We start from the raw sequence: 22760 nt of genomic DNA, 5'->3' as shown, positions 1-22760 counted from the left end.
TACATGCTCGATCTGAGGCATCACTAGTTCACATTATGAAACCACCACACAAGTTGTGTTTCAAGTCTTTTTCTTTATTTGTGCTTTTGTGACAGGAGGAACAGTCAAACATTAACAAGCACTGAAACACATTTTTAGGCTCCCTGATGTCAAGTCAGCCATCCAACACAAGCAGCTGTATGAATTCAGTCCACGACAAAAGATGGTGATGTGGTGGCACGTCTGCTAGAGAAGCTGATCGTTTTCATTTAGTTGCCGATGGCAGCGGCCTGATCTCTCATCGTCTGGACCATAGCCTCGACCTGCTTCTGGAGGTTCTCAAACATGGGCTGCAACTGGGTGGCCAAAGGTTTGAGCTGCTCCTCCATGTTGGTGGAAGCGGCCCTCAGTTGTTCCTGGATCTGAACGGCCAGAGGCTCCAGCTGGGCTTTTCTCTCCTCCAAGAAAGTCCTGTTAGGGTAGAAAATGACTCACTGTTACATTTAGAAATCAGAAACGCACCAGACTGGCCATGTTTACTGGCAGGCTTCTTTACATGCTCACACCTCTCATTTATTGACAATCTAGGTATAAATACATGTAAAGTATGAGTGGTAGAAATACTCATATTTCAGCTACTTGTACTGCATATTAATCACAGTAGTCATGGAGGATGGCTGACCCTCTGAGCCTGGTTCTGTTGGAGATTACTTCCTATTAAAGGGAGTTTTTCCTTCCCACTGTTGCCAAGTGCTTGCTCATAGAGGGATCATCTGATTGTTGAGGTTTTCTCTTTATTATTGTAGGGTCTTCACCTTATAGTATAAAGCATCTTGGCGATATATAAATAAATCTAATTAATAAATCTTATTTTATTTAAAAAGTGCTTGATAATCATAATTACAAACTGCTTGGTTTATATGATCACATATTAATGACTATTTCATTTTTATATGCAAAAAAATGCCAAGTAATTGTAAATAAATACAGTAACTAGTCTATTAATCTGTTATTACAATAAGCTTCCCTGCACTTATCGCATCTAGTAAAAACACAAAGAGATAAGAACATCTCTATCACACACGCAGTGCTCAGGGTTATTGTGTGGGTCTGGTCTGCCTTGCATGATTACGTTATCACTGAGAGGCACAGAGGAGCTGTTGGCTGGTTATTTAACAGTGGACAAAGTCCAGTTTTAATCATTCTGAACACGTCTACGTGCGTGTGAAGACGTGTTGCAGATAGTTGGTTACTCACCGAGCCTGGTTCACCAGATCTGGGTTGCGGATGATCTCACCCAGGTCTTGAGGCATTTTGTTCTTCAGGTCCTCAAAGTACTGACTGAGGTTGTCAAGATTTAAGGCGTCCTGTGCAAAGCTTCCTGTTGGAAAAAAAGAAAAGAAATAAAGTGTTTTGTTTGTTTTTAAACTTCCCACCCCCCGATAGATATTTAACAAAAATGTCAAAATCTGATCATACCTTGTGCCAGGGCGAGCACGACAACGGCGACAATGAGGGAGAATTTCATGACTGCTGACTGGATTACACCTGCACAACACATAACGTTTGGTGAGCAGTGCGCTTGAGGCGTTAGATGTTAAAAAGCAGTATTTGCCTGAAGTCACTCACAAAATCCACACCATGTTTAATCAGGTGAGTCAATGACAAAGGTATTGTCTAGGAATCCTGGTTTGACTTGTTGTCACATGGAAACAGAATCAATGTTTTGTGTATTTTTTCAAACTTCAGCAGTCAGTTATTATAGCTTATATACTCTAAACCTTTGAAATAATTTATCACAGAGAAAATTAAGCCTTGAAGCTCAACCTGGGTAAAAACTGGAATGAGGTTTTTTTGTTTATTTTTTAATGAGCTTCTTGCTTCTTTGGTTGTTAACAAGCAAAAGAAATGCTATAATTTACTTAAAGCACATAAAAAGTGCCTCTTACAGATTTTTATGTGAAAATATAACTTTAAGGATCAATCCTACACATGAGAGTACTTTTAAAAGTCATTTTCTTTACATTTCCAGCATTTATATTGCGTTCTGCTCTATTATTGCATTTAAGTAGCATAATAAATGTTTGTAGGAGTTGGCTTATTTAATGCCTGTCTTTAAATAAACTTTTGTTGCCTCTGAGCTCTGCCTCACGTCACTTTTAAATGCTGACATTTCACATACTGCGAGGTGCACTTTTACAGCAAGTCTCAGAAAATATAAACGAGTTAAGGCTTTTTGGGGGAAAGGAGAGGAAAGGTTTTAATTCAAACCTATTAGAAAAGAAATCAGACTCACCTGTGCTGCAGGAGAATGTGGACCAGATGGTGGCTTCACTCAGGACTCTTACACTTCTTATAGCCCAGTGTGATGATGCAGTCCTGTCAGACTGAGATCTGATTGGATGAGACAAAGAAAGAAAGAAAAAAAAACATTACTGGATGCTGAACCTTGCTGCTCTGTCTGCCAGCTGGGCAAACCCAAGCAAAGTCCAACAGCCAACATGAGTGTGGCTCTTATCATGATGATTAGGCAAAAATATTTAATCATCAAGAACAGTATCAAGGTTACCACAGTGAGGCCAGTGAGGTTGGGGGAACTTTTGGTGACATCATCTTTAACAGATATGATACCATGTAATTATAAAATCAGGGTTGATGTCAGTGTTGTGCTTCTGTGTTCAGTTCTCAGTAAGATGTGCACACATTGTGAAAGCTCAGGAGTATATTGAGTAAACTGAGTTCTTATTACTGATTAGTTTATTGATGTGTTCTTCAGTGTGTGTACAAAGCACTGGACTCTTTGTAAACTATGGAGTTCTCTAAAGACAGACCACTTTGGTCCAGATCGAATCATCTTATTGGATAAATTCAATAAATCCATGTGTGGTTCACAGAGGTTAAATAAAAAAATCTTGCCATTTGTATATTCTGTTTCTATAGTTCCCTAAGCCAGGAGTCTTTCTACGATTTTTGGACTGGGTGGCACCAAACTAAAGCAGCTGAAGAACTATTGGAAATCCATGGTGTAGTAATATGTAAGCCACATACTGAAGCACACGTTTCTACCGTCTGCCGGGTTTTGTTATTTTATGTTCATCTTTGAAAAGTAAAACAGTTACAGGAAGCAACTAGAGACGACCTGGTGACATAAAACCAACGAACAATGAGTGAAATAATATAGCTTTGCCTTTTAAGAAGCATAGGTGGTATAAAAGATGGATGCAGCTGTCGTGATGTCATCCATTAGTTTATTTAGTCCCGTTTTGAAAACTTATGAGTCTTTTTGTCATTGGTGTTTCAAAACTGGATGTAGCGATCAAGGGGCAGGTCTTACTGTGAAACCGTAATGTCTGAATAACTCTGCTCTCTGAAAAAAGCTTCTTTTTTGTTTTTTAAATGTCCTAATATTTTATAATAATATAATGAGTCCCAGAAACCACAAAGTCAACAGCAACATATTAACGAAGATCATGTTTGAGAGCTAGTTTCTCTCAGACTTCTTCAGGGCTGAAATTTGTTTTTGGCTTTTTTTTTTTTTGTTTTTTTTGCCATCACAGCTGTCGCCCCCTGGTGGCCAGTACGAAGAATGGAGGTCTGAGTTACTTTTTGGCTTCACATCCACTGATCCACTGATCACAGGCATGGACGTTATTGTAATTTGGGGCTTTTAACTTTACAGGCCAATGCCTATTAACCTTTCATTAGAGAACAACTGGTAGTTTCTTTTTGACATCATAAAAACGTTTAATTACTGCAAAGTCTTTAGATAAACCTATACTCAGAACAATGGGAAAGTCCAAGGAACTCAGTAAACACATGACTGTGCATCTTATCACGCTGATTGAAGAAAACACTTGATCACAACTAACAGCGTCAGCATTATGACAGCAAGGCCATCTCTGAGAAGACTGTTGGTGACATTAACATCAACATATATGGCAACAGATTATCATAGGCTTGATGGCAGTGTTGTGCTCCTGTTTTCAGGAACTCAGTGAAGATCTAAGAAAGGGAATTGTAGATTTACACTAGTTGGGAAGGTCTCTTCAAGCCATTTCTAAACATAAATACAAGTTATTTGAACGTGGCACCACTTTTACAAGGTTTGGAGAAGACTCATACTGTCACCCTCAAATGAGAGGAAATTGGTTAAGATGTTCTGGAACAACCCAGGAACTACTAAGGCTCAAGCCTGTCATGAACTGCTTCCAGTTTTAAGTCTCCATAGACTGAGAGATTGCTGACCAAATAAGAAATGTTGCCATAAAATCAACACCTTTAACCTCAACTAAAATTTGCTGCTGCCCACATGGAGGAGCCAAATGCTTTCTGGAGGAAAGCTTTATAGTTAGATGAGACAAAGATTGTGCTATTTGTCCACAATGACAAGAGGTATGTTTGGAAGAGTAAATGTAAAGCTTTGAAACCTAAGAACACTGAACTGTACCAACTGTCGAGGATGTTGGTGGTAGCATCATGCTTTGGGGTTGTTTTGTTACCAGTACTGTTACATTGCGCAAAGAATAATGATGGAGGAGGACTACTCTTCAACTTCCCCTCAAATCAACAGCTGAAACTTGGACACAGTTGGGTTTTGCAACAGAGTAATGATCCCAAACACATCAAAATTGGTTTTGGAATGGATAAAGCTGGCTAACATTAAGCTTCAGGAATGGTCTTCCCAAAGCCTAAACCTCAACTCTATTGAAACTCCGTGTACTACACTTCAAAGCTGGTTTCATACCAGGAAACCAACAAATTTAAATGAACCTTTCTGCCAAGAAGAGTGGTCGAATATTCAGCCAGAACTATACCAGAAGCTTGCTCATGCCTACCAAAACCATCTGGCTGATGTGCATCTTGCTGAGGGACATCTAACCGATTATAAACACTTATAAGTCTGTATTTATACTTTCGACCCCATGGGGATTGGAGAAGATCCAAAGTGAATTAAGTAACACTCAGCCATTGTCTTTTAAAGTCATTAAAGATTTACGCTGTACAATCATTCCACCCCGGATAAAAAAACAGTTCAATAAATCACTAAAAGCTAAAATTACCATGAAATTTGAAATGACCATGATGAGTGGATGTAAGAACTTTTGACCATAACGGTAAATGTTAGCATGCTAAATTCATGCTGTATAATACAAAATATCACCCTTTTTGAATTTGTTCATCTGTAATTAGTCTAATTAATTACTAAGCAGAACATTTTTTTATTAAGTGGGAAAAAAATATTTCAAGCTGCCTCTTTCAGCTGTTCTTTAGGAAGCACTGTTATGGATTACACTCATTCATGTGAATGTAAACCTTCTACCTTTGGCTTACATCCAGCAGGGTGTTATTGCCTCCAATCTATCTTTATAGCTGCTGTAAAATGATTAATTCCCGACTGCTTCCCACCCCAGCCAGTAATAAACAATCTCATACATGTGTTTGGATAGAAATATGTGAGCAGGGAGCATAAACAACATGAGCTGTTTAATAAACCTTGTACAAATGTATCGTGAGCCTCTATTCATCTGGTGGGAAAAGTCTGCAGTGGAGTTTTAAAAATGAGATTATGACCGTAAAGCTTTGATCAAAACCAGATGTGGAAACATGCACCATGTTTGCAACCCAGCGTTTATTCTCTGTGTCCAGGCCTGCACTGTCCTATTCGCTTAAGCTGTTTACGTCTCTCAAAAGTGCTCCAGACACAGAACCATCTGCTTTGTGGTATGCAATTGACGTGAGGATGCATCACTTGACATTAAAGTGTGTGCAGCAGGAATAAGTAGCGAAAGTAGTTCAGCAGAGCTACGACGTGAACAATGGGGGCATTTACACGAAAAGATGTCAGCATGAAAAAATAAAAAGTGTCCTGATTCTGTCTTTCCTTTAAGCTTTGACCCCCTGAGGCTCTCGCTCATCCATAAAAATGATTGATTGCATTACGCGCTCAACTCAGCGGGAAAGAAGCACTAACGTACTCAGAGCTGTAATAACATTCAGTAAAGCAGCTGCTGCTAAAGTGAATCATGTACTAAGCTGTCCTCTTATATTAAAATAGACAAAACTGATGTCCTGCTATCAACTTTTTAAATGTTGTACCCGATTGTGGAAGAGCTATATACAAGAGCATCTTAATGCTGTTAAGTTATGCCTGAAAGGAAAACCTTTATGTTATTGTCATTATATCTAAAGTGAAACATATGAAGTTTTTTGTTTTAATTGTGATGGTTATGGCTTATAGCTCACGAAAAACAGAAATCCAGTGTCTCAGATTGTTAGAATCTTTCATTTCATCCAGTTAATTTATATACTCAGTACTTGACTGTGGCTCTGTTAGCAAGAATTACTGCGTCAGTGTGGTGTAACACGGAGGTGATCGGGTTTTGGCGCTGCTGAGGCCAGGCTGTTTTCATGTTTCCCCCAGACTCTCTGTGAGGTTCAGATTAGGCGACCCGGCGGTAATAACACAGTGAGAAAAACATGCTAGGTTTGGTACCGTGGGCTGGTACTTATTCCTCCTGGAACAGGAAACCTGCACCTCCATAAATCCTGTCCACAGACGGAAGCATGAAGTGCTCTAAAATATCTCAGTGGACGCTGCATTGACTCTGGACGTGATAAAACACAGTGCGCTAACCACCTCCAACAGCAGCAGATGACATGGCATGCCAACTCATCACAGCCTGCAGAAACTTCACCCTGGACTTCAAACACATTGGATTCTGTGGCTTTCCACTCTCCTTCCAGACTCCAGGACTTTGACTTCCAAGCGAAATGCAAAATTTACTTTCACCTGAAGAGCACTTTGGACCAATGAGCAACAATCCAGTTCCTTTTTCTTCTTTGCCCACTTCTGACTTTGTCTCTAGCTCAAGAGCAGCTTGATATTAGGAATACAACAGCTGTAGCTCCTTTTCTGAAGACATCTGTGCACTGAGCTGTTCAATTGGGTTCAAGTGTGGGATCTGGCTTGCATACATACATTCGCAGAGTGGTCCTGAAGGCACTCCTTTGTTATATTGGCTGTGTGCTTAGGGTCATTGTCCTGCTGGAAGATGAACCCTCGTCTCAGTCTGAAGTCCAGAGTGCTGTGCAGCAGTTTATCATAAAGGATGTCTATTTACATAGCTGCATTCATCTTTCCCTTGACCCTGACTAGTCTCCCAGTCCCTCCTGTTGAAAACTGTCCCCACAGCATGATGGTGCCACCGCCATGGTTTACTGTCGGGATGGTATTGGCCAGGTGATGAGCGATGCCTGGTTTCCTTGGTATTCAAGTTCAATCTTTGTTTCATTAGACCAGAGGGTTTTATTTCTCGTGGTCTGAGATTCCTTCAGGTGCCTTATGACAAACTCCAGAGAGGCTGTAATGTGCCTGTTACTGAGGAGTGGCTTCCGCCTGGCTGTTCTACCATACAGGCCTGATTAATGAAGTGCTGGAGAAATGATGGCTCTATGCTTCTCATCTCACCCCAGAGCAGCTGGAGCTCTGTCAGTGTAACCGTCAGGTTCTTGGTCACCTGACTAAAGGCTAGCTCTAAGAAGCTCCAAATTTCTTCCATTTATGGGTGATGGAGGAGGCCACTGTGTTCATTGGGACTTTCAATCCTGCAGAATTTTTTTGTACCCTTCCCCAGATCTGCGCCTCGGTACAATCCTGTCTCTGAGATCTAAAGACAATTTGTTGGACTTCATGGCTTGGTTTGTGCGCTGACCTGTACTGTCAACTATGGGACCTCATTTATACAAGTGTGTGCCTTTCCAAATCACATCCAATTAACTGTCACAGGACTCCTGTTAAGCTATAGGAACAACAACGGATTGTAAGTTGAAACAGGATACACCTCACTTCAAGTCTGAGTGTCATGACACAGGCTGTGAATACTTAGGTACATGTTAAACTTTTGTTCTTTATATTCAATAAAGTTTCAAGAATTTTAAACAAAGTTTTTCACTCAGAATTTTGAGGTACAAATTAATTTAATGCACATTGGAATAAAGTTGTAACATGACAAAATGTGGAACTAGAGAAGTGCTGTGAATACTTTCTAGATGCACTGCATTCCCCAAAACAAAATTAAATACATTCTAATAATTATTCTACTAGTTTGTGCTACCAGATTTTGCATTTTCATGAGCTACTACAAGCTGTAATCACAAAAATTTAAATGTGTAATGGCTTGAAATGTAAGTGTAGATAGATACTGAAATAGACAAGTTGCCAGTCCATTACAGGGATTGGCTCTGACAGCTGTAAACACTCATTTTCTGCCAGTTTCTTTTTTTATTCTTGTCTTTGTGTGATGTCTATAATCATCAGATGCACAGTTGTAAGCACAGAAGCCCCACCAACCTGCTGCTTAAACCCTTTGTTTATGAGTGGCAGCCAATCAGAAGAAAGCGAGAGATGCTAAAACAGCTTGTTTCAGAAGTTACTTAAATTTCCTGCATGTCCGCGGTGTTTCTAAAACCAGAAATTTCACAGGTCTCTTTAGAGGGAACAGCACATGTTGAGGGTGTCTGTAAATGATAATAATTGTAATATAGCAACAAATGAGACAAACTGAATATTTAAGAAGGAAAAAAAAGAGTGAGAATGCTCAGTATTTAGGTCAAAGGATCACCCGCTACGCCAAGCTTTGCTTGGACCTAATCTTGAAACCTCCATCATCAAAGTTGTATCCATCGTGGAGTTCAGTCCATGCTGAAACAAGATCCCATTAGAAAACTGGAGAACAGGATCAATGGACAAATGTCAGAGGAAGTGAACATAAGCCATGGACCTTGAAGTTATGAACTGGGGTTGGGAAATAAAAGCATGCACTAGTGAGGCACACACTCATTCACAGTCATAAAGTGTGCATCTGCAGAAATCCTTCAGCTGTTTGCAAACTCTGTAGTAAACACTATTTCTGACGTTTTTTCTTGTCCTTTGTGCGATTTCCAGTTTCTCACTGGGCTCTAATTTGTTTAAAATGTGCTTTTTAGTGGAAACAGATGAGGTTCAATCTTTGACTTAATGCAGATTCAGTTTAACAAAAAAAGTGAGGGAGGACTAGTTCCTCCTTTGGACTTCTCTGGCTTCATCGCAGACCGCAGAAAGAATGAAAAATGACACAAGACCCACAAAGTCCTAAAAAATATTTAGGAGGCACAAGAGGAGGTCCCATTTCCTCTTCAAGTCTTTGTTCTGCTCTAGGTTGGTGGTCTCACCCTCACTCCAGCTCAGAGTTAAGGTAGTACAAAGTTGTATTATGTTTCAGAATTTCAAAGTAAGATCATCATTTTTTTCCACCTCTTATCGAGTAAACTGAGTTAGTCTGATCCAAGTTTTAATCACATGCTTCAGCAGAGTTGGAGCTGTAAACCTGCACTGTAGTTGTTCTCTTTTGGAGCCAGAGGAGAACAGAGGAGGCTCAGATTTCTTGGCTTGACATTTTCTGATTTTCCACTGTTGCCTTCACGTCCTCCGGAAAACATTGGAATTCTCATGACAGTTGCCCAAGGATACTGAGTCGATCCACAAACCTTCCTATTGGTAGACGACACACATCTATTACGTTTTTTGTTTTATTTTAATTTAATTTGATCAAATTAACAAAAAGAAGAACTACTAACATTTTCTCTATTTTTATTTAACTTTAGTTAGCTTTTCAAGTTTACAAAACCGCTTTAGTTAGCTTTAATTTTTTTTCTTCAAATGTCCAGTTCTTTTTCCTTTTATTTAACTTTTTTTTTTTTTTTTTTTTTTTTTTTTTTTTTACATGTAGCTTCACTTTTTAGTTTAGTTTACCATACTAGCTATTATAACCTTGAAGCTGGTTTATTATTTCTGGTAGGATTTCATCACAAAGCTAAACCAGAGCTAAACAAAAAAAAAAAAAAAAAGGAGTTTCGTAGCTGTAGAATATTTTGTGCGCTTGCATTACAATCTGAATGCAAAGATAATATTATAACAACTTAAGGTCGGTGTGTTATTACTATCCCAGGAAGTAAAGCTTCCTGCATCCTTGTATCCTCAGCTAGGATGTGGAAATACTCCACAAAAACAAGCAAACACAGGTGGGGGAAAAGAAAATGAAATTAGCCCATTAAAAACACAGTCCGTGTAACAATGAACAGGTGCAATAAAATAAAAAGAATACCAGCTTGCAAACACACATTAGAAAACGTGTGCAGCCTGACTGTAAATGCATTTCACAGTGTAGAAGAAACAGAATACGAGGGGTCCTTGAAGGCAGCACTTGACTGACAGTCCCGCAGTCTAATCCAGGGAGTGAGGACTCAGCAGCTCCGTTATGTGTCGAATCAACGTCGGCTCGGCGCTTACAGGCTGTGACTGAGAAAAACCCTGCCGTACTTCGCTCATTCAGCTCTTAAAGCTCACTTTTTCAGCTCAAGCCGTCGGGCTCCTCGCTACAGATTTGCTCCAGAGCCGGGACTCCGCAGACGTTACGTCGGGACAATGGAATCCAACGTTATCCCGGACAGTGTCCGCCATCAGCGGCTACAGCCGGGCATCGGATTCAGTTCGGGAGCGACCGGGACCCTCCGCTCCTCTCTCCGGCCCGGGGTTACGGTCCCCATCGCACCGTTGCTGTCCTCTCCGGCCTCTCTGGCGGCTTCCTCCGGGCCTCCTCCCCCGCCGCCTCCGCTGCAGCTCCACAGCCTGTACGGCGGAATGGGAGCGGGGCTGGGGCCGGGGGCTAGCGGTCACTGTAACCCGGGGAACCCGGCCGTGCTGAAGGAGGCGGTGGAGGCTGTGGTTCGCAGCTTCGCCAAACACACGCAGGGTTACGGCAGAGGTAATGTCCGCTGCTGACACTGTCCTGGAAATAGCGGCGTTAACGCGTGTCATACTGCTTCAGGCTGTAGCTGGGGAGGGGACTTTTGGAGAGCTGGAAACCACTTTCAGCTGCGCCATTTGTTTGGAAGGAAGGCACAAAAAACCTCCACCATACTTAGAACAAACTCCTGTAATTTCCACCTTTATCTCCGGTGTGTAAACACACCAGTGGTCATTTGCACCTGATGCAATGTTACCGTGAAGTTTCCTTTGATATTCGTTCCAGTCACTCCATCACAGGATTAACATCCAGGGGCTGCAGGGGTTTGCATTTACGAACAATACACTATTGTTCGTAAATTAGCCGTTACACTCATGTTACACGGTAAATAACAAGAATGGACACTGTGGAAATCGATAATAACCTTGAAAAATGAAAGAGCAGTGTCCCTTATAAGAAAAATAAGGCTTTATATACTTTATATTAAACTTTATATTATTACTTTATGATGTGCAAAATGCACATCATTAGTAATAATTACTTGAAAAATCCAGTTTAATTAAAAGTACTTGACTGATTTCTATCAGAGTTTGCCTAAAACTATCATTAGACCAAAAGCTTAAGTAACGCTAACATGTGTGCCTGTCCCATGCTAATAGGATTTATTTCCAAAAGATGGTCCCCATGTGTCCCTAACTAACAGCCTCTTCCCCCTGCACGCCAGTTAGGCTTCTTAACACAATTATTGGCAGCATTTTTTTGGAAGACTTTTGGCAGTAAAACACACACGAGGTGATGTAATCAGGCTTTCCTATACGTTTGCTTTCAAGCAGCGATTAAGTTGCAATTTCAAAAAGGCCTATTAAGTGTATTTAAAGGAGTACTATAAGAAAAAAAAGGGGGGGGGGGGGTATGTGTGCACATACACCTTTGGAAAAGATTTTGTTGGACTTTCAAGTGGAGTTGCAGGATGTTCTTTGACTGTAGTTTGGATCAGCTTCACATTACATCCTTCGATATCTCCGAGAGTTTCCTGTCTCTTTGCACTTTTGTTATGGAGGAAATCCTCAGAAATGGATAAAAACAGACCAAGAGGCCTTAATAAACCACTGTCACAAGCCTGAATTGGTTTGTTAGCCCCAGTTGCTGCACTACAGGCTGCAGACCTGCAATGCAAATCCAGTATCTCGTCATACCTCCAGACTTTAAAATAGAGTAGATTCTGGACAAAAGCTGCAGTGGAAGTACAAAAAACAGTATTTGTAAAATAAGTCTTTTTTTTTTTAGCTTTATGTAAAAAGAATTAAACACACAAAAAAACTGTCTTTAAAGTAGCACCAACTCTTGCCCACATTAATGAGCAGATTTAGGCTGTTTCCGTTTCTTTAGGCTCTCTCTTTATGTAATCCCAGACTGACTTGACTTTGAGATCAGGGCTCCGTGGGGGCCTGACCATCTGTTGCGCCTCTCCTTGTTCGTCTTGACACTGAAGATGTTTTTTTACAACTCTGGCTGTGTCTTTGGACGCATTATCTGTCATCCTGCAGCGCGAGCTTAGGAGAGATCAGACGCCTCCCTGATGGAAAGCAACCAAAATATTTAGAGTATCTAAAACATTTTAAAACTTTTGATAAAAACTGTATCACAGAGTAAAAGCAAGAGAGCCGTGTGTGTTTAAAAAATGATTTGGATTGTCCTTCAGGGCTCTATAGTGTGGAAAATATGGCTTGTAGTTAGTTGACAGAAGCTTTCATTTTTTGTTTTTAATGTTCGACAAAGTGGCCTGGCCTCCAGACTCGTATAAGAGCAAGATTCAGGCGGTAACTTCGTTCAAATCATGTTGGCTGCACACATATTTCCCAACAGACCCCAAACCCAAGTAATCATTTATGACTCAGTTGCAGAGTTTGCAGCTTTCCATTGTTGTTTTTGTTTCCTTGTGGATGACATGAACTCCGTTCTCTCGTGTGAGGGCCAGAGTCGAGTGTTTTTCTCCAAGCCGCTCCTCTGAGGTGATGCAGAATTTCCTCTGGGCAGCCACCTAAAATCTTTCCGGAAAACCCTGTGGCATCCTGGAGACGACCTTCCCCTGCACCTTTCCATCTTTGTTTAGAGAGGATGTCGCAGAGCTCCCCTAACGGCTACAGACCAAAACATGTAAACTGCACTAATGGTTTGTATTAGTGTGACGTAACAGAGCTTCTTCTTTTATCTGTGTGTCCTGCAGTGAACGTGGTGGAGGCTTTGCAGGAATTTTGGCAGATGAAGCTGACCAGAGGAGCCGACCTGAGGAACGGAGCCCTCGTTGTTTATGAAATGGTCCCGTCCAACAGCCCTCCTTATGTTTGCTATGTTAGCCTTCCAGGCGGCAGCTGCTTTGGAAGTTTCCAGGTGCAGTGTCTGCTTTCTGTTAGCGTGAATATTATGAAATATGCAGTACTGTATGAATTTCTTTATACTTTGCTTCTAAAGGAGCCGGACTTCCTTGGAATTTTTAAAGCGGGTTTGGACATTGGCTGCTTTTTTACTCCGTTTCAAAGGAATGTTTTTTTTATGCATGTCTGCACATAACAGACATCTTACAATTTTAAACTGCTGCCTGTCACAAGAACACATTTCTTTAGTCGAGTATGAAAAATGTGAAAGCTTAGGCATAAAATTATATATATTTGTGATTTCCAAAGAGCTATTACTGGAAAACTTGGTATACGTCTCGATGGTGCGCAGTGTGTCCTTAGAGAATTTGAGGAAACTGGACAAGTGGAGGACAAAAAAGAAGCAGGAAGCATAAAAAACTATCTAGAGCATATGAACAGTATCTGAAGGTCACGTCCTTAAAAAAAAACTAACAAAGACCTGACAGGAGGGATGAACCAGTGCTGTGTCTACACGTAACAGACAACTCGGCAGTTAACCAACTTTAAAGTGTATCTGTAACTACTTTGTTGCTTTCATCCTGCCACAAAAACACATCATTTGTTCAATTTTCTTTAGCCGAGTCTGTAAAAATGCCAACAATAACATAGTTTGACAGACATAAAGTTATATTTTCATATTAACGAGGTGATTCCCAAACATCTGTTGGCTGAAAACTTGGCATAATGCCTTGACAAAAGAAGTGGCCTAAAAACTATCTACATCAGACGAACGGTATTGGAAAGTTATTTACGTAAGAAATAGAAAGGAATCCAAAAAAGACCTGACAGGACCTGAGAGATGCATCTGGACCTTCAGCTGATCCATCTACTGTTCATTGAAGCCTCATCAGAAATGTCTCTGTGGAAGGGTGGCTGTCAAGGAGTCATTCTTAAGGAAGGCTGAGTTATGCCAAATTACATGAGTGTCTACAGTCATCTGTAAAACAAGGTGGAGGCTCTGTCATGGTTTGAGGTTCCATTTTAGTCTTGATGGACTTGTGAACGCAGAAAAGTGCCATTAGATTTTGATTCAACATGCAACACCTTCTGAAAAGGATCCAATTCGCAACAACTTCAGTTTTCAGCACGCACAATGGACCACTATCAGTCATGGATTGGGCTCCCAGGTGCCATCAACATCATTGGGATCATCTTGACATAAAACAGAACAAAAAGGCAGCCAACATCCAAAGAAACTACTTAAAGAAATGACAAGAAAGCTGCCAAAGCGAGCTCAGGATGTGTTGAAGAATAAAGGTAGTCATCCCAAGTACTGACTTTCGAGGTCATTAACTCTAATTTTCCTTCCCGCTTTCCCATCAACATATAACAAAACGAGGAGTGGCTCAAGACTTTTTTTGCACATTGCTGTAAAAACACGCCATTGTCTTTGGTTGAGCATCAGTGAATGTGTTGTGGTTTGGTTATTCTGTTGTAAGCATTCCTAAAACCACAAGACCGAATATGGATGCAAGCTCAAAGCCACAAAGAGTCATTTAAAGACCGGCCGGGTTGTCGTTGGCCTTTTGACTGTTTATCTGTCCACTGATACATGCTCTCTTTGCTGTTTGACAGTTCTGTCCCACAAAGGCAGAGGCGAGACGCAGCGCCGCCAAAATCGCCCTGATGAACTCCGTTTTTAACGAACATCCCTCGCGTCGGATTACAGACGACTTCATTGAGAAGAGCGTGAATGAGGCGTTGGCCTCCTTTAATGTAAGTTTAAAAAAAGAACTGCCGAGAACTCAAAGTTGTGTTTGTACGACTGTCAGTCAAGCAGGATGGTCGATTTGAACGCGCTTCCAAAAACATGATGTATTAGGTTAATTTTGCTCAGTTGCTGGCATCATATGCATGGATTTTTTTTTTTTTACGCATAGTAAATATTATGAAAGTGTATACTATGGATACAAATAGCTGATGCTTCTCAAAATTAAATGAAGGAAATATACACTGCATTGGACTGACTCCCAAACTCAACACAAATATGTGCCAAATATCTGTAGGGACATATGAGGAAGTAGCATTTACTATGTGAGCTCAAACTGTGGCTGACTTGAATTTAAGTGCTTGTCTATGCTCACAGGGAAACAGAGAAGAGGCCGACAACCCCAACACAGGGATCGGGGCGTTTCGCTTCATGCTCGAGTCCAATAAAGGAAAGTCCATGCTGGAGTTTCAGGTGCGTGTTTTAAGTAGCTTTTTAAAAAAACAAACAAAAAAAACCTTATAATAAATGTGAGCCCAGAGCCTGTACGAGAGTAGCTACATACAGAACACATATGCATAAAAGTAGCAGTTTTGTGTGTAAATGTTCGCCCAAAAGTGATAATATGTAGATAGTTTGGCCCCACAGTGTTGAATTACTGGTCTCTTATTCTTGGTCTCGGCTGTGTTTGTCTTCCAGGAGCTGATGACTGTGTTCCAGCTGCTGCACTGGAACGGAAGCCTCAAAGCCATGAGAGAACGACAATGTTCCAGACAGGTAAAGCCAACAAATGCCTTCTATTATACAAAAATAGTAACAGTTTTCAGCTACATTTATTTTATTTTTTTTAATGAACAAATTTCCCAGTAATCGGTCACAAAATTAAACCTACTGAGAGGTGAAGTGAAAAAAAAAGAGATTATCTCCACAGTGCAATGTCCTGCTGTTTCTTAGCTCCTCACCAAAATGCAAAACTTGCTCAGGAACAGCTCAAGGAGCACAACGAAGAGCCCAAATTCCCATTCCTTTCACTCTGTAAGAGTCAGGACAGATTCAATCAATCGAGGCCCCACCCAGCAACCCACATATCCAAAACGATCCACATCCAGCGTCCCAGTGGCAGACACCAAAACACTCCCAAAGAGGTCCTGCGTCCACGCCCAGTTGGGCCACAGCTGTTTTGGTGACCAACACAAAATCTGACTGGTGGTTTTAATGTTGTGGCCGATCAGCGTTTAGCAGGGCTTTTTCTCTGTGACAGTGCTGTTCTAGATAAATTTGCAGTTATCTTTCTCACCATGAGCAGTAAGTGAAAAAAGAGCAAAAACAGAATGTGCCTCCTAAAATATGTGTGTTAAGACTCAGTCAATCTTAAGTTTCAATATAATCCCCATTTATCTCAAATTGGGCTTTTGTGCAGCCCCTTAGTCCATCCTCTGAAACTTGCTGTTGCAGCTCCAGTTAGGGTCTCCCTCCTTTTAAGGCAGCCACATGAAGCCGCCTTAAAAGGAGGTGCGGTGTAGTCGGAGCTTTGTGCATGATATGATCATAAAAAGGAATTCTTTGCATTTTTCTTCTAATTTAAAACTCTTTTTTGGCATCATACAGAGCCAAGAGTAGAAAAAACTGTCTGCACATACGTTGACCTCTCTTGAGAGACAACAGAGAGTGCCTACAGCCATCTGTGAAATATGGTGGAGGCTCTGTCATGGTTTGGGGCAGCATTTCAGCCAGTGGTGATGGAGCTCTTGTCAAAAATGATGGAATTATGAATGCATGACAGTGTGACAATGATCACAAACACACTGCCAGTGCAGTGAAAGCATACCTGCATAGAAAAACACACAGCGGAGCACTATCAGGGCCATGGATTGGCCTCCCCACAGGCTGGATTTCAGCATTACTGCAGCAGTGTGGGATCATCTAAAATAGCGAACATCCAAAATAGAGCTTTTCATGTTTTTCAAGAAGTCTAGAGGACAAATAAGAATAAAGGTGGTCCAAATGTTGACTTTCAACCTTGTTAGGATTGTACAACTCTGTTTTTGTCTTATATATACTGTATTTCTGTGCATGTTTACTGTGCCTATTTCATGTCTTATGAAATTTAAAATGATGAAGTTTTATTAGGTTCAGCATCAGAATCTGGATAATTGGAGGAATATCTGATTGGGAATGCTGTTTCCCACTATCACATTCAATTCAATTCAATTCAATTCAATTTTATTTATATAGCGCCAGATCACAACAAATGTCGCCTCAAGGCGCTTCATAGATACAGAGAAAAGCCCAACAATCATATGACCCCCTATGAGCAAGCACTTTGGCGACAGTGGGAAGGAAAAACTCCCTTTTAACAGGAAGAAACCTCCGGCAGAACCAGGCTCAGGGAGGGGCGGCCATCTGCTGCGACCGGTTGGGGTGAGAGAAGGAAGACAGGATAAAGACATGCTGTGGAAGAGAGACAGAGATTAATAACAGATACGATTCAATGCAGAGAGGTCTGTTAATACATAGTGAGTGAGAAAGGTGACTGGAAAGGAAAAACTCAATGCATCATGGGAATCCCCCGGCAGCCTACATCTATTGCAGCATAACTAAGGGAGGATTCAGGGTCACCTGGTCCAGCCCTAACTATATGCTTTAGCAAAAAGGAAAGTTTTAAGCCTAATCTTAAAAGTAGAGATAGTGTCTGTCTCCCGAATCCAAACTGGAAGCTGGTTCCACAGAAGAGGGGCCTGAAAACTGAAGGCTCTCCCTCCCATTCTACTTTTAAATACTCTAGGAACAACAAGTAGGCCTGCAGAGCGAGAGCGAAGTGCTCTAATAGGGTGATATGGTACTACAAGGTCATTAAGATAAGATGGGGCCTGATTATTTAAGACCTTGTATGTGAGGAGCAGGATTTTGAATTCAATTCTGGATTTAACAGGAAGCCAATGAAGGGAAGCCAAAACAGGAGAAATATGCTCTCTCTTTCTAGTCCCTGTCAGTACTCTTGCTGCAGCATTTTGGATTAACTGAAGGCTTTTCAGTGAGTTTTTTGGACATCCTGATAATAATGAATTGCAGTAGTCCAGCCTGGAAGTAATAAATGCATGAACTAGTTTTTCAGCGTCACTCTGAGACAGGATATTTCTAATTTTAGAGATGTTGCGCAAATGGAAGAACGCAGTCTTACATATTTGTTTAATATGTGCGTTGAAGGACATATCCTGGTCAAAAATGACTCCAAGGTTCCTCACAGTGTTACTGGAGGCCAAGGTAATGCCATCCAGAGTAAGAATCTGGTTAGATACCAAATTTCTAAGCTTTTCAGCGCCGAGTACAATGACCTCAGTTTTATCTGAGTTGAGAAGCAGAAAGTTAGTGGCCATCCAAGTCTTTATGTCTTTAAGACATTCCTGCAGTTTAACTAATTGGTGTGTGTTATCTGGCTTCATGGACAGATAGAGCTGGGTGTCATCTGCATAGCAGTGAAAATGTATGCTATGTCTTCTAATGATGCTGCCTAGGGGAAGCATGTATAATGTAAACAGAATTGGTCCTAGCACTGAACCCTGTGGAACTCCATAATTAACCTCAGTGTGTGAAGAGGACTCTCCATTTACATGCACAAATTGGAGTCTATTAGATAGATATGATACAAACCACTGCAGTGCAATACCTGTAATACCTACAGCATGTTCTAATCGCTCTAACAGGATATTATGGTCAACAGTATCGAATGCTGCACTAAGGTCAAGAAGGACAAGCACAGAGATGAGTCCACTGTCAGAGGCCATAAGAAGATCATTTGTAACCTTCACTAAAGCTGTTTCTGTGCTGTGATGAGCTCTGAAACCTGACTGAAACTCTTCAAATAAACCATTCCTCTGCAGATGATCTGTTAGCTGTTTGTGTATCACATCTTCTGACTCTTTATGACTTTCTGGCTGAACTTGCAGGAGGTGCTGGCTCACTACTCCCATCGGGCTCTGGATGATGACATGCGCACTCAGATGGCCGCCGACTGGGTGAACCGAGAGCAGAGCATAGCGGGCACCATCGCGCAGGAGCTGGCCACGACAGAGCGGGAACTAGAGGACGCCAGGCTGGCGGGCAGAGAACTGCGTTTTTACAAAGAGAAGAAGGACATCCTCATGTTAGCTGTGGGTCAGCTCAGTGCAGCCAACACCGCCACTCTGCCATCACACTAAACCAACCGTATGGAAACATGCCTTCGCACTCCGTAGGATTCCTGGTAACAGTATTGATCACTTCATAGGTGACTTCTCAGAACGTTTTAGGTTTTGTTTTGTTTCGCGTACCAGGTAATCAAGCCTTGACTTACAGTATGCACATCTTGTCCATAAAACAAATACTAGCCGCTATAGCCCGTTACCTCTTTGTGCCTAGTAATTACAGGATAACAGTGCTTTTTCTCTAGATGCCTGTAAAAGTGCTCGGCATTCAATGTGACTGGGATTTACATGTTTTGTTTTCATTATTTCATACTGTACTTACTCAAAGTAGACCTATGGAGACAAAACCTTTATGGATCAGTGAATGTACGGGGCATAAAATGACCCATCAGACCAAAACCTAATGAGGTATAGCTCCTGTGTTTCTTCTCGGCTTCGGTTTGTTTTGGTTGGTTGTAGTATTTGGGATGGGAAGATGCCAAAATTGATGACGCAAGAAGCCTGTGTTTGTTCATGAATAAAGCACAGGAACAGAGGTCACCCACTCAGCAAGATATGAATGAAGGGTCCCAATGAAAAAGATCCCAGCTAATATCACCGGTTTTCTGTAATGGATGTGCAACCTGCTCCTACAGGTTTTTTATGGGAAGCAGCCTCAAATAATACTAGACTTCCAGTAAGCACAGAAATACACTTATTGACTCATGTAATAATAATTTGTGGGTAATTTGCAAAAGAAGAAACATGTCAGCAGGTAATTGATGCTCTGACAGCAGCTCAGGTTAAAAAAAAAAGATCAAATATTAAACCACCACTATGCCGTTTTACTTCAGCTTTTCTTGCAAAGGCGTTTTTTTTAAGCTTCGTCTCTTGCTTGGCGACGATGACACTAGCCGAATGTATCATTTTTAATGCGTTATCAGCAAAAAGGACCTGCAAAGCAACACGACTTACAAAAACTGCAAAATCTGCTCTTGTGATGCAGATTGTGTTGGTCAACTAGTGGAGTTCAAACAAAGTGAGTGTTTGTTAGGACTTAAATGTAGGTCAGGGTCTCAGCAGTTAAAAAATTGAGGCCAGAGAATGAGTTGGGCTTTTTTTCTCTTTTTTTTTTTTAAAGCTGAACCATCAGTTTTGAGTCATTGTAGTCAGAACAGTGCCAGCTTCTGTGGTCTAAGTGTTTTTGAGATACTAGAAGAAGGAATTGGGTTTTGGCAGCGTTGTAATGTCTGCATGCCAAAAAAATGTAATATAACAGGCATTTATTACCATTTTTTCCCGTAAATGTCATAACTTTATATTTGTTCGTCTTTATAAAATGCATTTTTATACGTTGTAGGGATAAAGGCGTTTTAACAAGCATCATTAAAAAGACCCCACACAAGTTTTAATTGATGTGATATGGTTCTTTTGGATGTAATGAAAGTCAGACAGCAGGAGGGCTCGTTCTTGCTGCTGAATGCTGGATTATTAGCAGGAGCAGAACCCGATTACACGAAATATAAAGAAAGAACAAACAAAGAAAAAGTGCAGGAAGTTTCTATAACTCATCTCTGGAGTCTTTGTGCCTTTATGAAAATGGTAGCTAGCAATGTTTGAACAGTCATCTTTACACATGCGGTTAATTTCTTACTGTTACAGCATTTTAAAAGAATAGTTCAAACATTTGGGGGAAATTTACTCTAAGAATTTGATTGATGTTACACGAAGGGCGGTCTGGTTAATATGAAGCTAAATAAAGCCGCTTCGCTTAGATTAGCATAAAGACTGAAAACGGATGTAAACAAGTTCCCACACTCGGCCCCAAAGGTAACAAAATCTGACCAATGTTACTTCATTGGTCTGAATCACAGACTGTATATAAAAGATTGACATAGCTTCTCTGTCTAATGTAGACGCTTGTGAGCTACCAATGTATAGCAAACGTTGAATGCCTCTTTGCAGAAATGGATAAAGGTGTGTTCATGTCGAAGTGTTAGACAGCTGATGACAAGGAAATGATCTGCCTTCGCAGGGCTTTCTGATTGGCAGAGCTAGCTAAATTTCAACTTAACTTGAAATTTCAAGTTAGGAATGGCGATTCTTTAATTTTTTTTTCCAGCAAATAAGCCCCTGTAGTCTGAAAAGTGAAGCCAGTGCAGAAGTGCCTTCAACCTGCATTCTTTATAATTGTCAACTCCTCTGGAATGACTGACCCCAGTCACTACTTTCCTTATGTCATTGTGGTCCCTTTTAACACACAGCTGTTGGTAAATTATGAGCTGGTGTTGACTATGATAAAATACGGCGTGTGCTAGACCAGGACTGTTGTGGAGGGCCGGATCAATAAGCTGAACTACTTTCTGCTCAGTATTCATTTTATCTCTTCATAAGCTTATTGATCCGGCCGTCCACAACAGTCCCAGTTTCTCACCACTTGTTTGTTATGTCTGGTATCAAAAAAGTCCAAAATGCCAAATGCAGGGCTTCCAAACCAGTGGGTGATGACATGGTGGCTACGTCCATCTTTTAATTACAGTCTGAAGTGGCGTCTGTGCTGGGTAATACTTCCAGTACCTGCAGAGTGTTTTATTCAGATCATTTCCTTAATATGCTACATGCCGATTGTGAAGGATGTATTTAATATTATTACCTTTGGTATAAATTTATAAACATTATATACTGATTTTGTTTTTGTTTTTGTTTTCTTTTTTTGTGCCCACTTTGCAGCATATGTGTGTGGTGCAAATATGAAAATGTTGACTTTGCAGTTCTCTTTAATTAATAATGCAAATTTATAATTGACAGAAAAAGTTATCATTATATATCCTGGTTAATATCTTCAACTTTTTCAAATGTGTAAATTTCAAATCAGTAAATTTTAAACTTGGTACTAAACAGATTGCCAGGATTTCATATGCAGAAACACTTTCAGGGATTTTATCCTTCTTTGACTCAATTAAGAAAAGTAAATGTGATTAATGAGGAAATCTCAAGCAGTGTTTTAATGAACTGCTTAACGGGAAGGAGGCTGAGGCTGTTTGTTTCAATTTAGATGCTCAACTTCTGGTTTGTTTTTTTTTTTTTGTTTGTTTGTTTTTATAGCCACAAGCCATTAATCTCAAGGCTCCTTCTGTAAAAATGCCTTTGATCTTTCTTTGTTATCTATATAATTGAAGTTTTTTTGAACCGTATGTTTGTTTTTTGCCATTTGTTTGCTAAAAAACAGTTTTGGCTCTACATGTTTTTGTATTGTTTTGTTTTTTCGTATTTCTTTTTGCTTTGATGCATGATGTGTTGATTAAGTTCTGGTTTTATATGTTTCATATTCTATACAGTATTGTTTTATAAGAGTGTTTCTCGAGGTCCTTACTGTTTGTATTTTCTATGAACATTTTGTATTCCATGTTTATACTTTTAGTAGATTTATATGTATATGTAATAAATTTTCTGTTACAAATGGCACTGTGTCGAGCCACTTGTTTTCAGTGACTGAAAATCAAGGCCACACACACACAGTGGTAATAATTTAATATTCCAAATGAATAAAAATGCATATTCCAGATTTTTAGAGTATAAAAGCACTGATTTCATTCACTTTATTTTTTTTTAAATTATGCAATTACTTGCAAATGCCACCAGAAGGCATAACAGATATATCCCACCCACAGTCTTAGTTAGGCACCGTAGGCATCAAAACCAAACACAA

At 40.5% G+C, this 22760-nt stretch overlaps 2 protein-coding genes across 2 annotated transcripts; one reads left to right on the top strand and one right to left on the bottom strand.

Moving 5' to 3' along the window:
- Positions 1-53: 53 nt before the first annotated feature.
- LOC102791506 (type-4 ice-structuring protein-like) lies at positions 54-2368 on the bottom strand. The gene is made up of 4 exons (XM_006787899.3): positions 2276-2368; positions 1459-1527; positions 1237-1360; positions 54-450 (listed from the first exon to the last, which is right to left on the bottom strand). Exons 2-4 carry the CDS (start codon positions 1505-1507, stop codon positions 249-251), a joined length of 375 nt encoding a protein of 124 aa, XP_006787962.3. The 5' UTR covers positions 1508-1527; positions 2276-2368; the 3' UTR covers positions 54-248.
- A 7846-nt stretch (positions 2369-10214) lies between these two features.
- On the top strand, positions 10215-22507 carry lix1l (limb and CNS expressed 1 like). The gene is made up of 6 exons (XM_006787900.3): positions 10215-10781; positions 12991-13154; positions 14756-14896; positions 15267-15362; positions 15588-15665; positions 18836-22507. Exons 1-6 carry the CDS (start codon positions 10442-10444, stop codon positions 19085-19087), a joined length of 1071 nt encoding a protein of 356 aa, XP_006787963.1. The 5' UTR covers positions 10215-10441; the 3' UTR covers positions 19088-22507.
- The last annotated feature ends 253 nt before the right edge of the window (positions 22508-22760 follow it).

This window comes from Neolamprologus brichardi, chromosome 22, assembly GCF_056152115.1.
Source record: "Neolamprologus brichardi isolate AB-2024 chromosome 22, ASM5615211v1, whole genome shotgun sequence".
NCBI lineage: Eukaryota > Metazoa > Chordata > Actinopteri > Cichliformes > Cichlidae > Neolamprologus > Neolamprologus brichardi.
The sequence above is the reverse complement of the archived record's forward strand: the minus strand, read 5'-3'. Positions and strand labels throughout refer to the sequence as shown.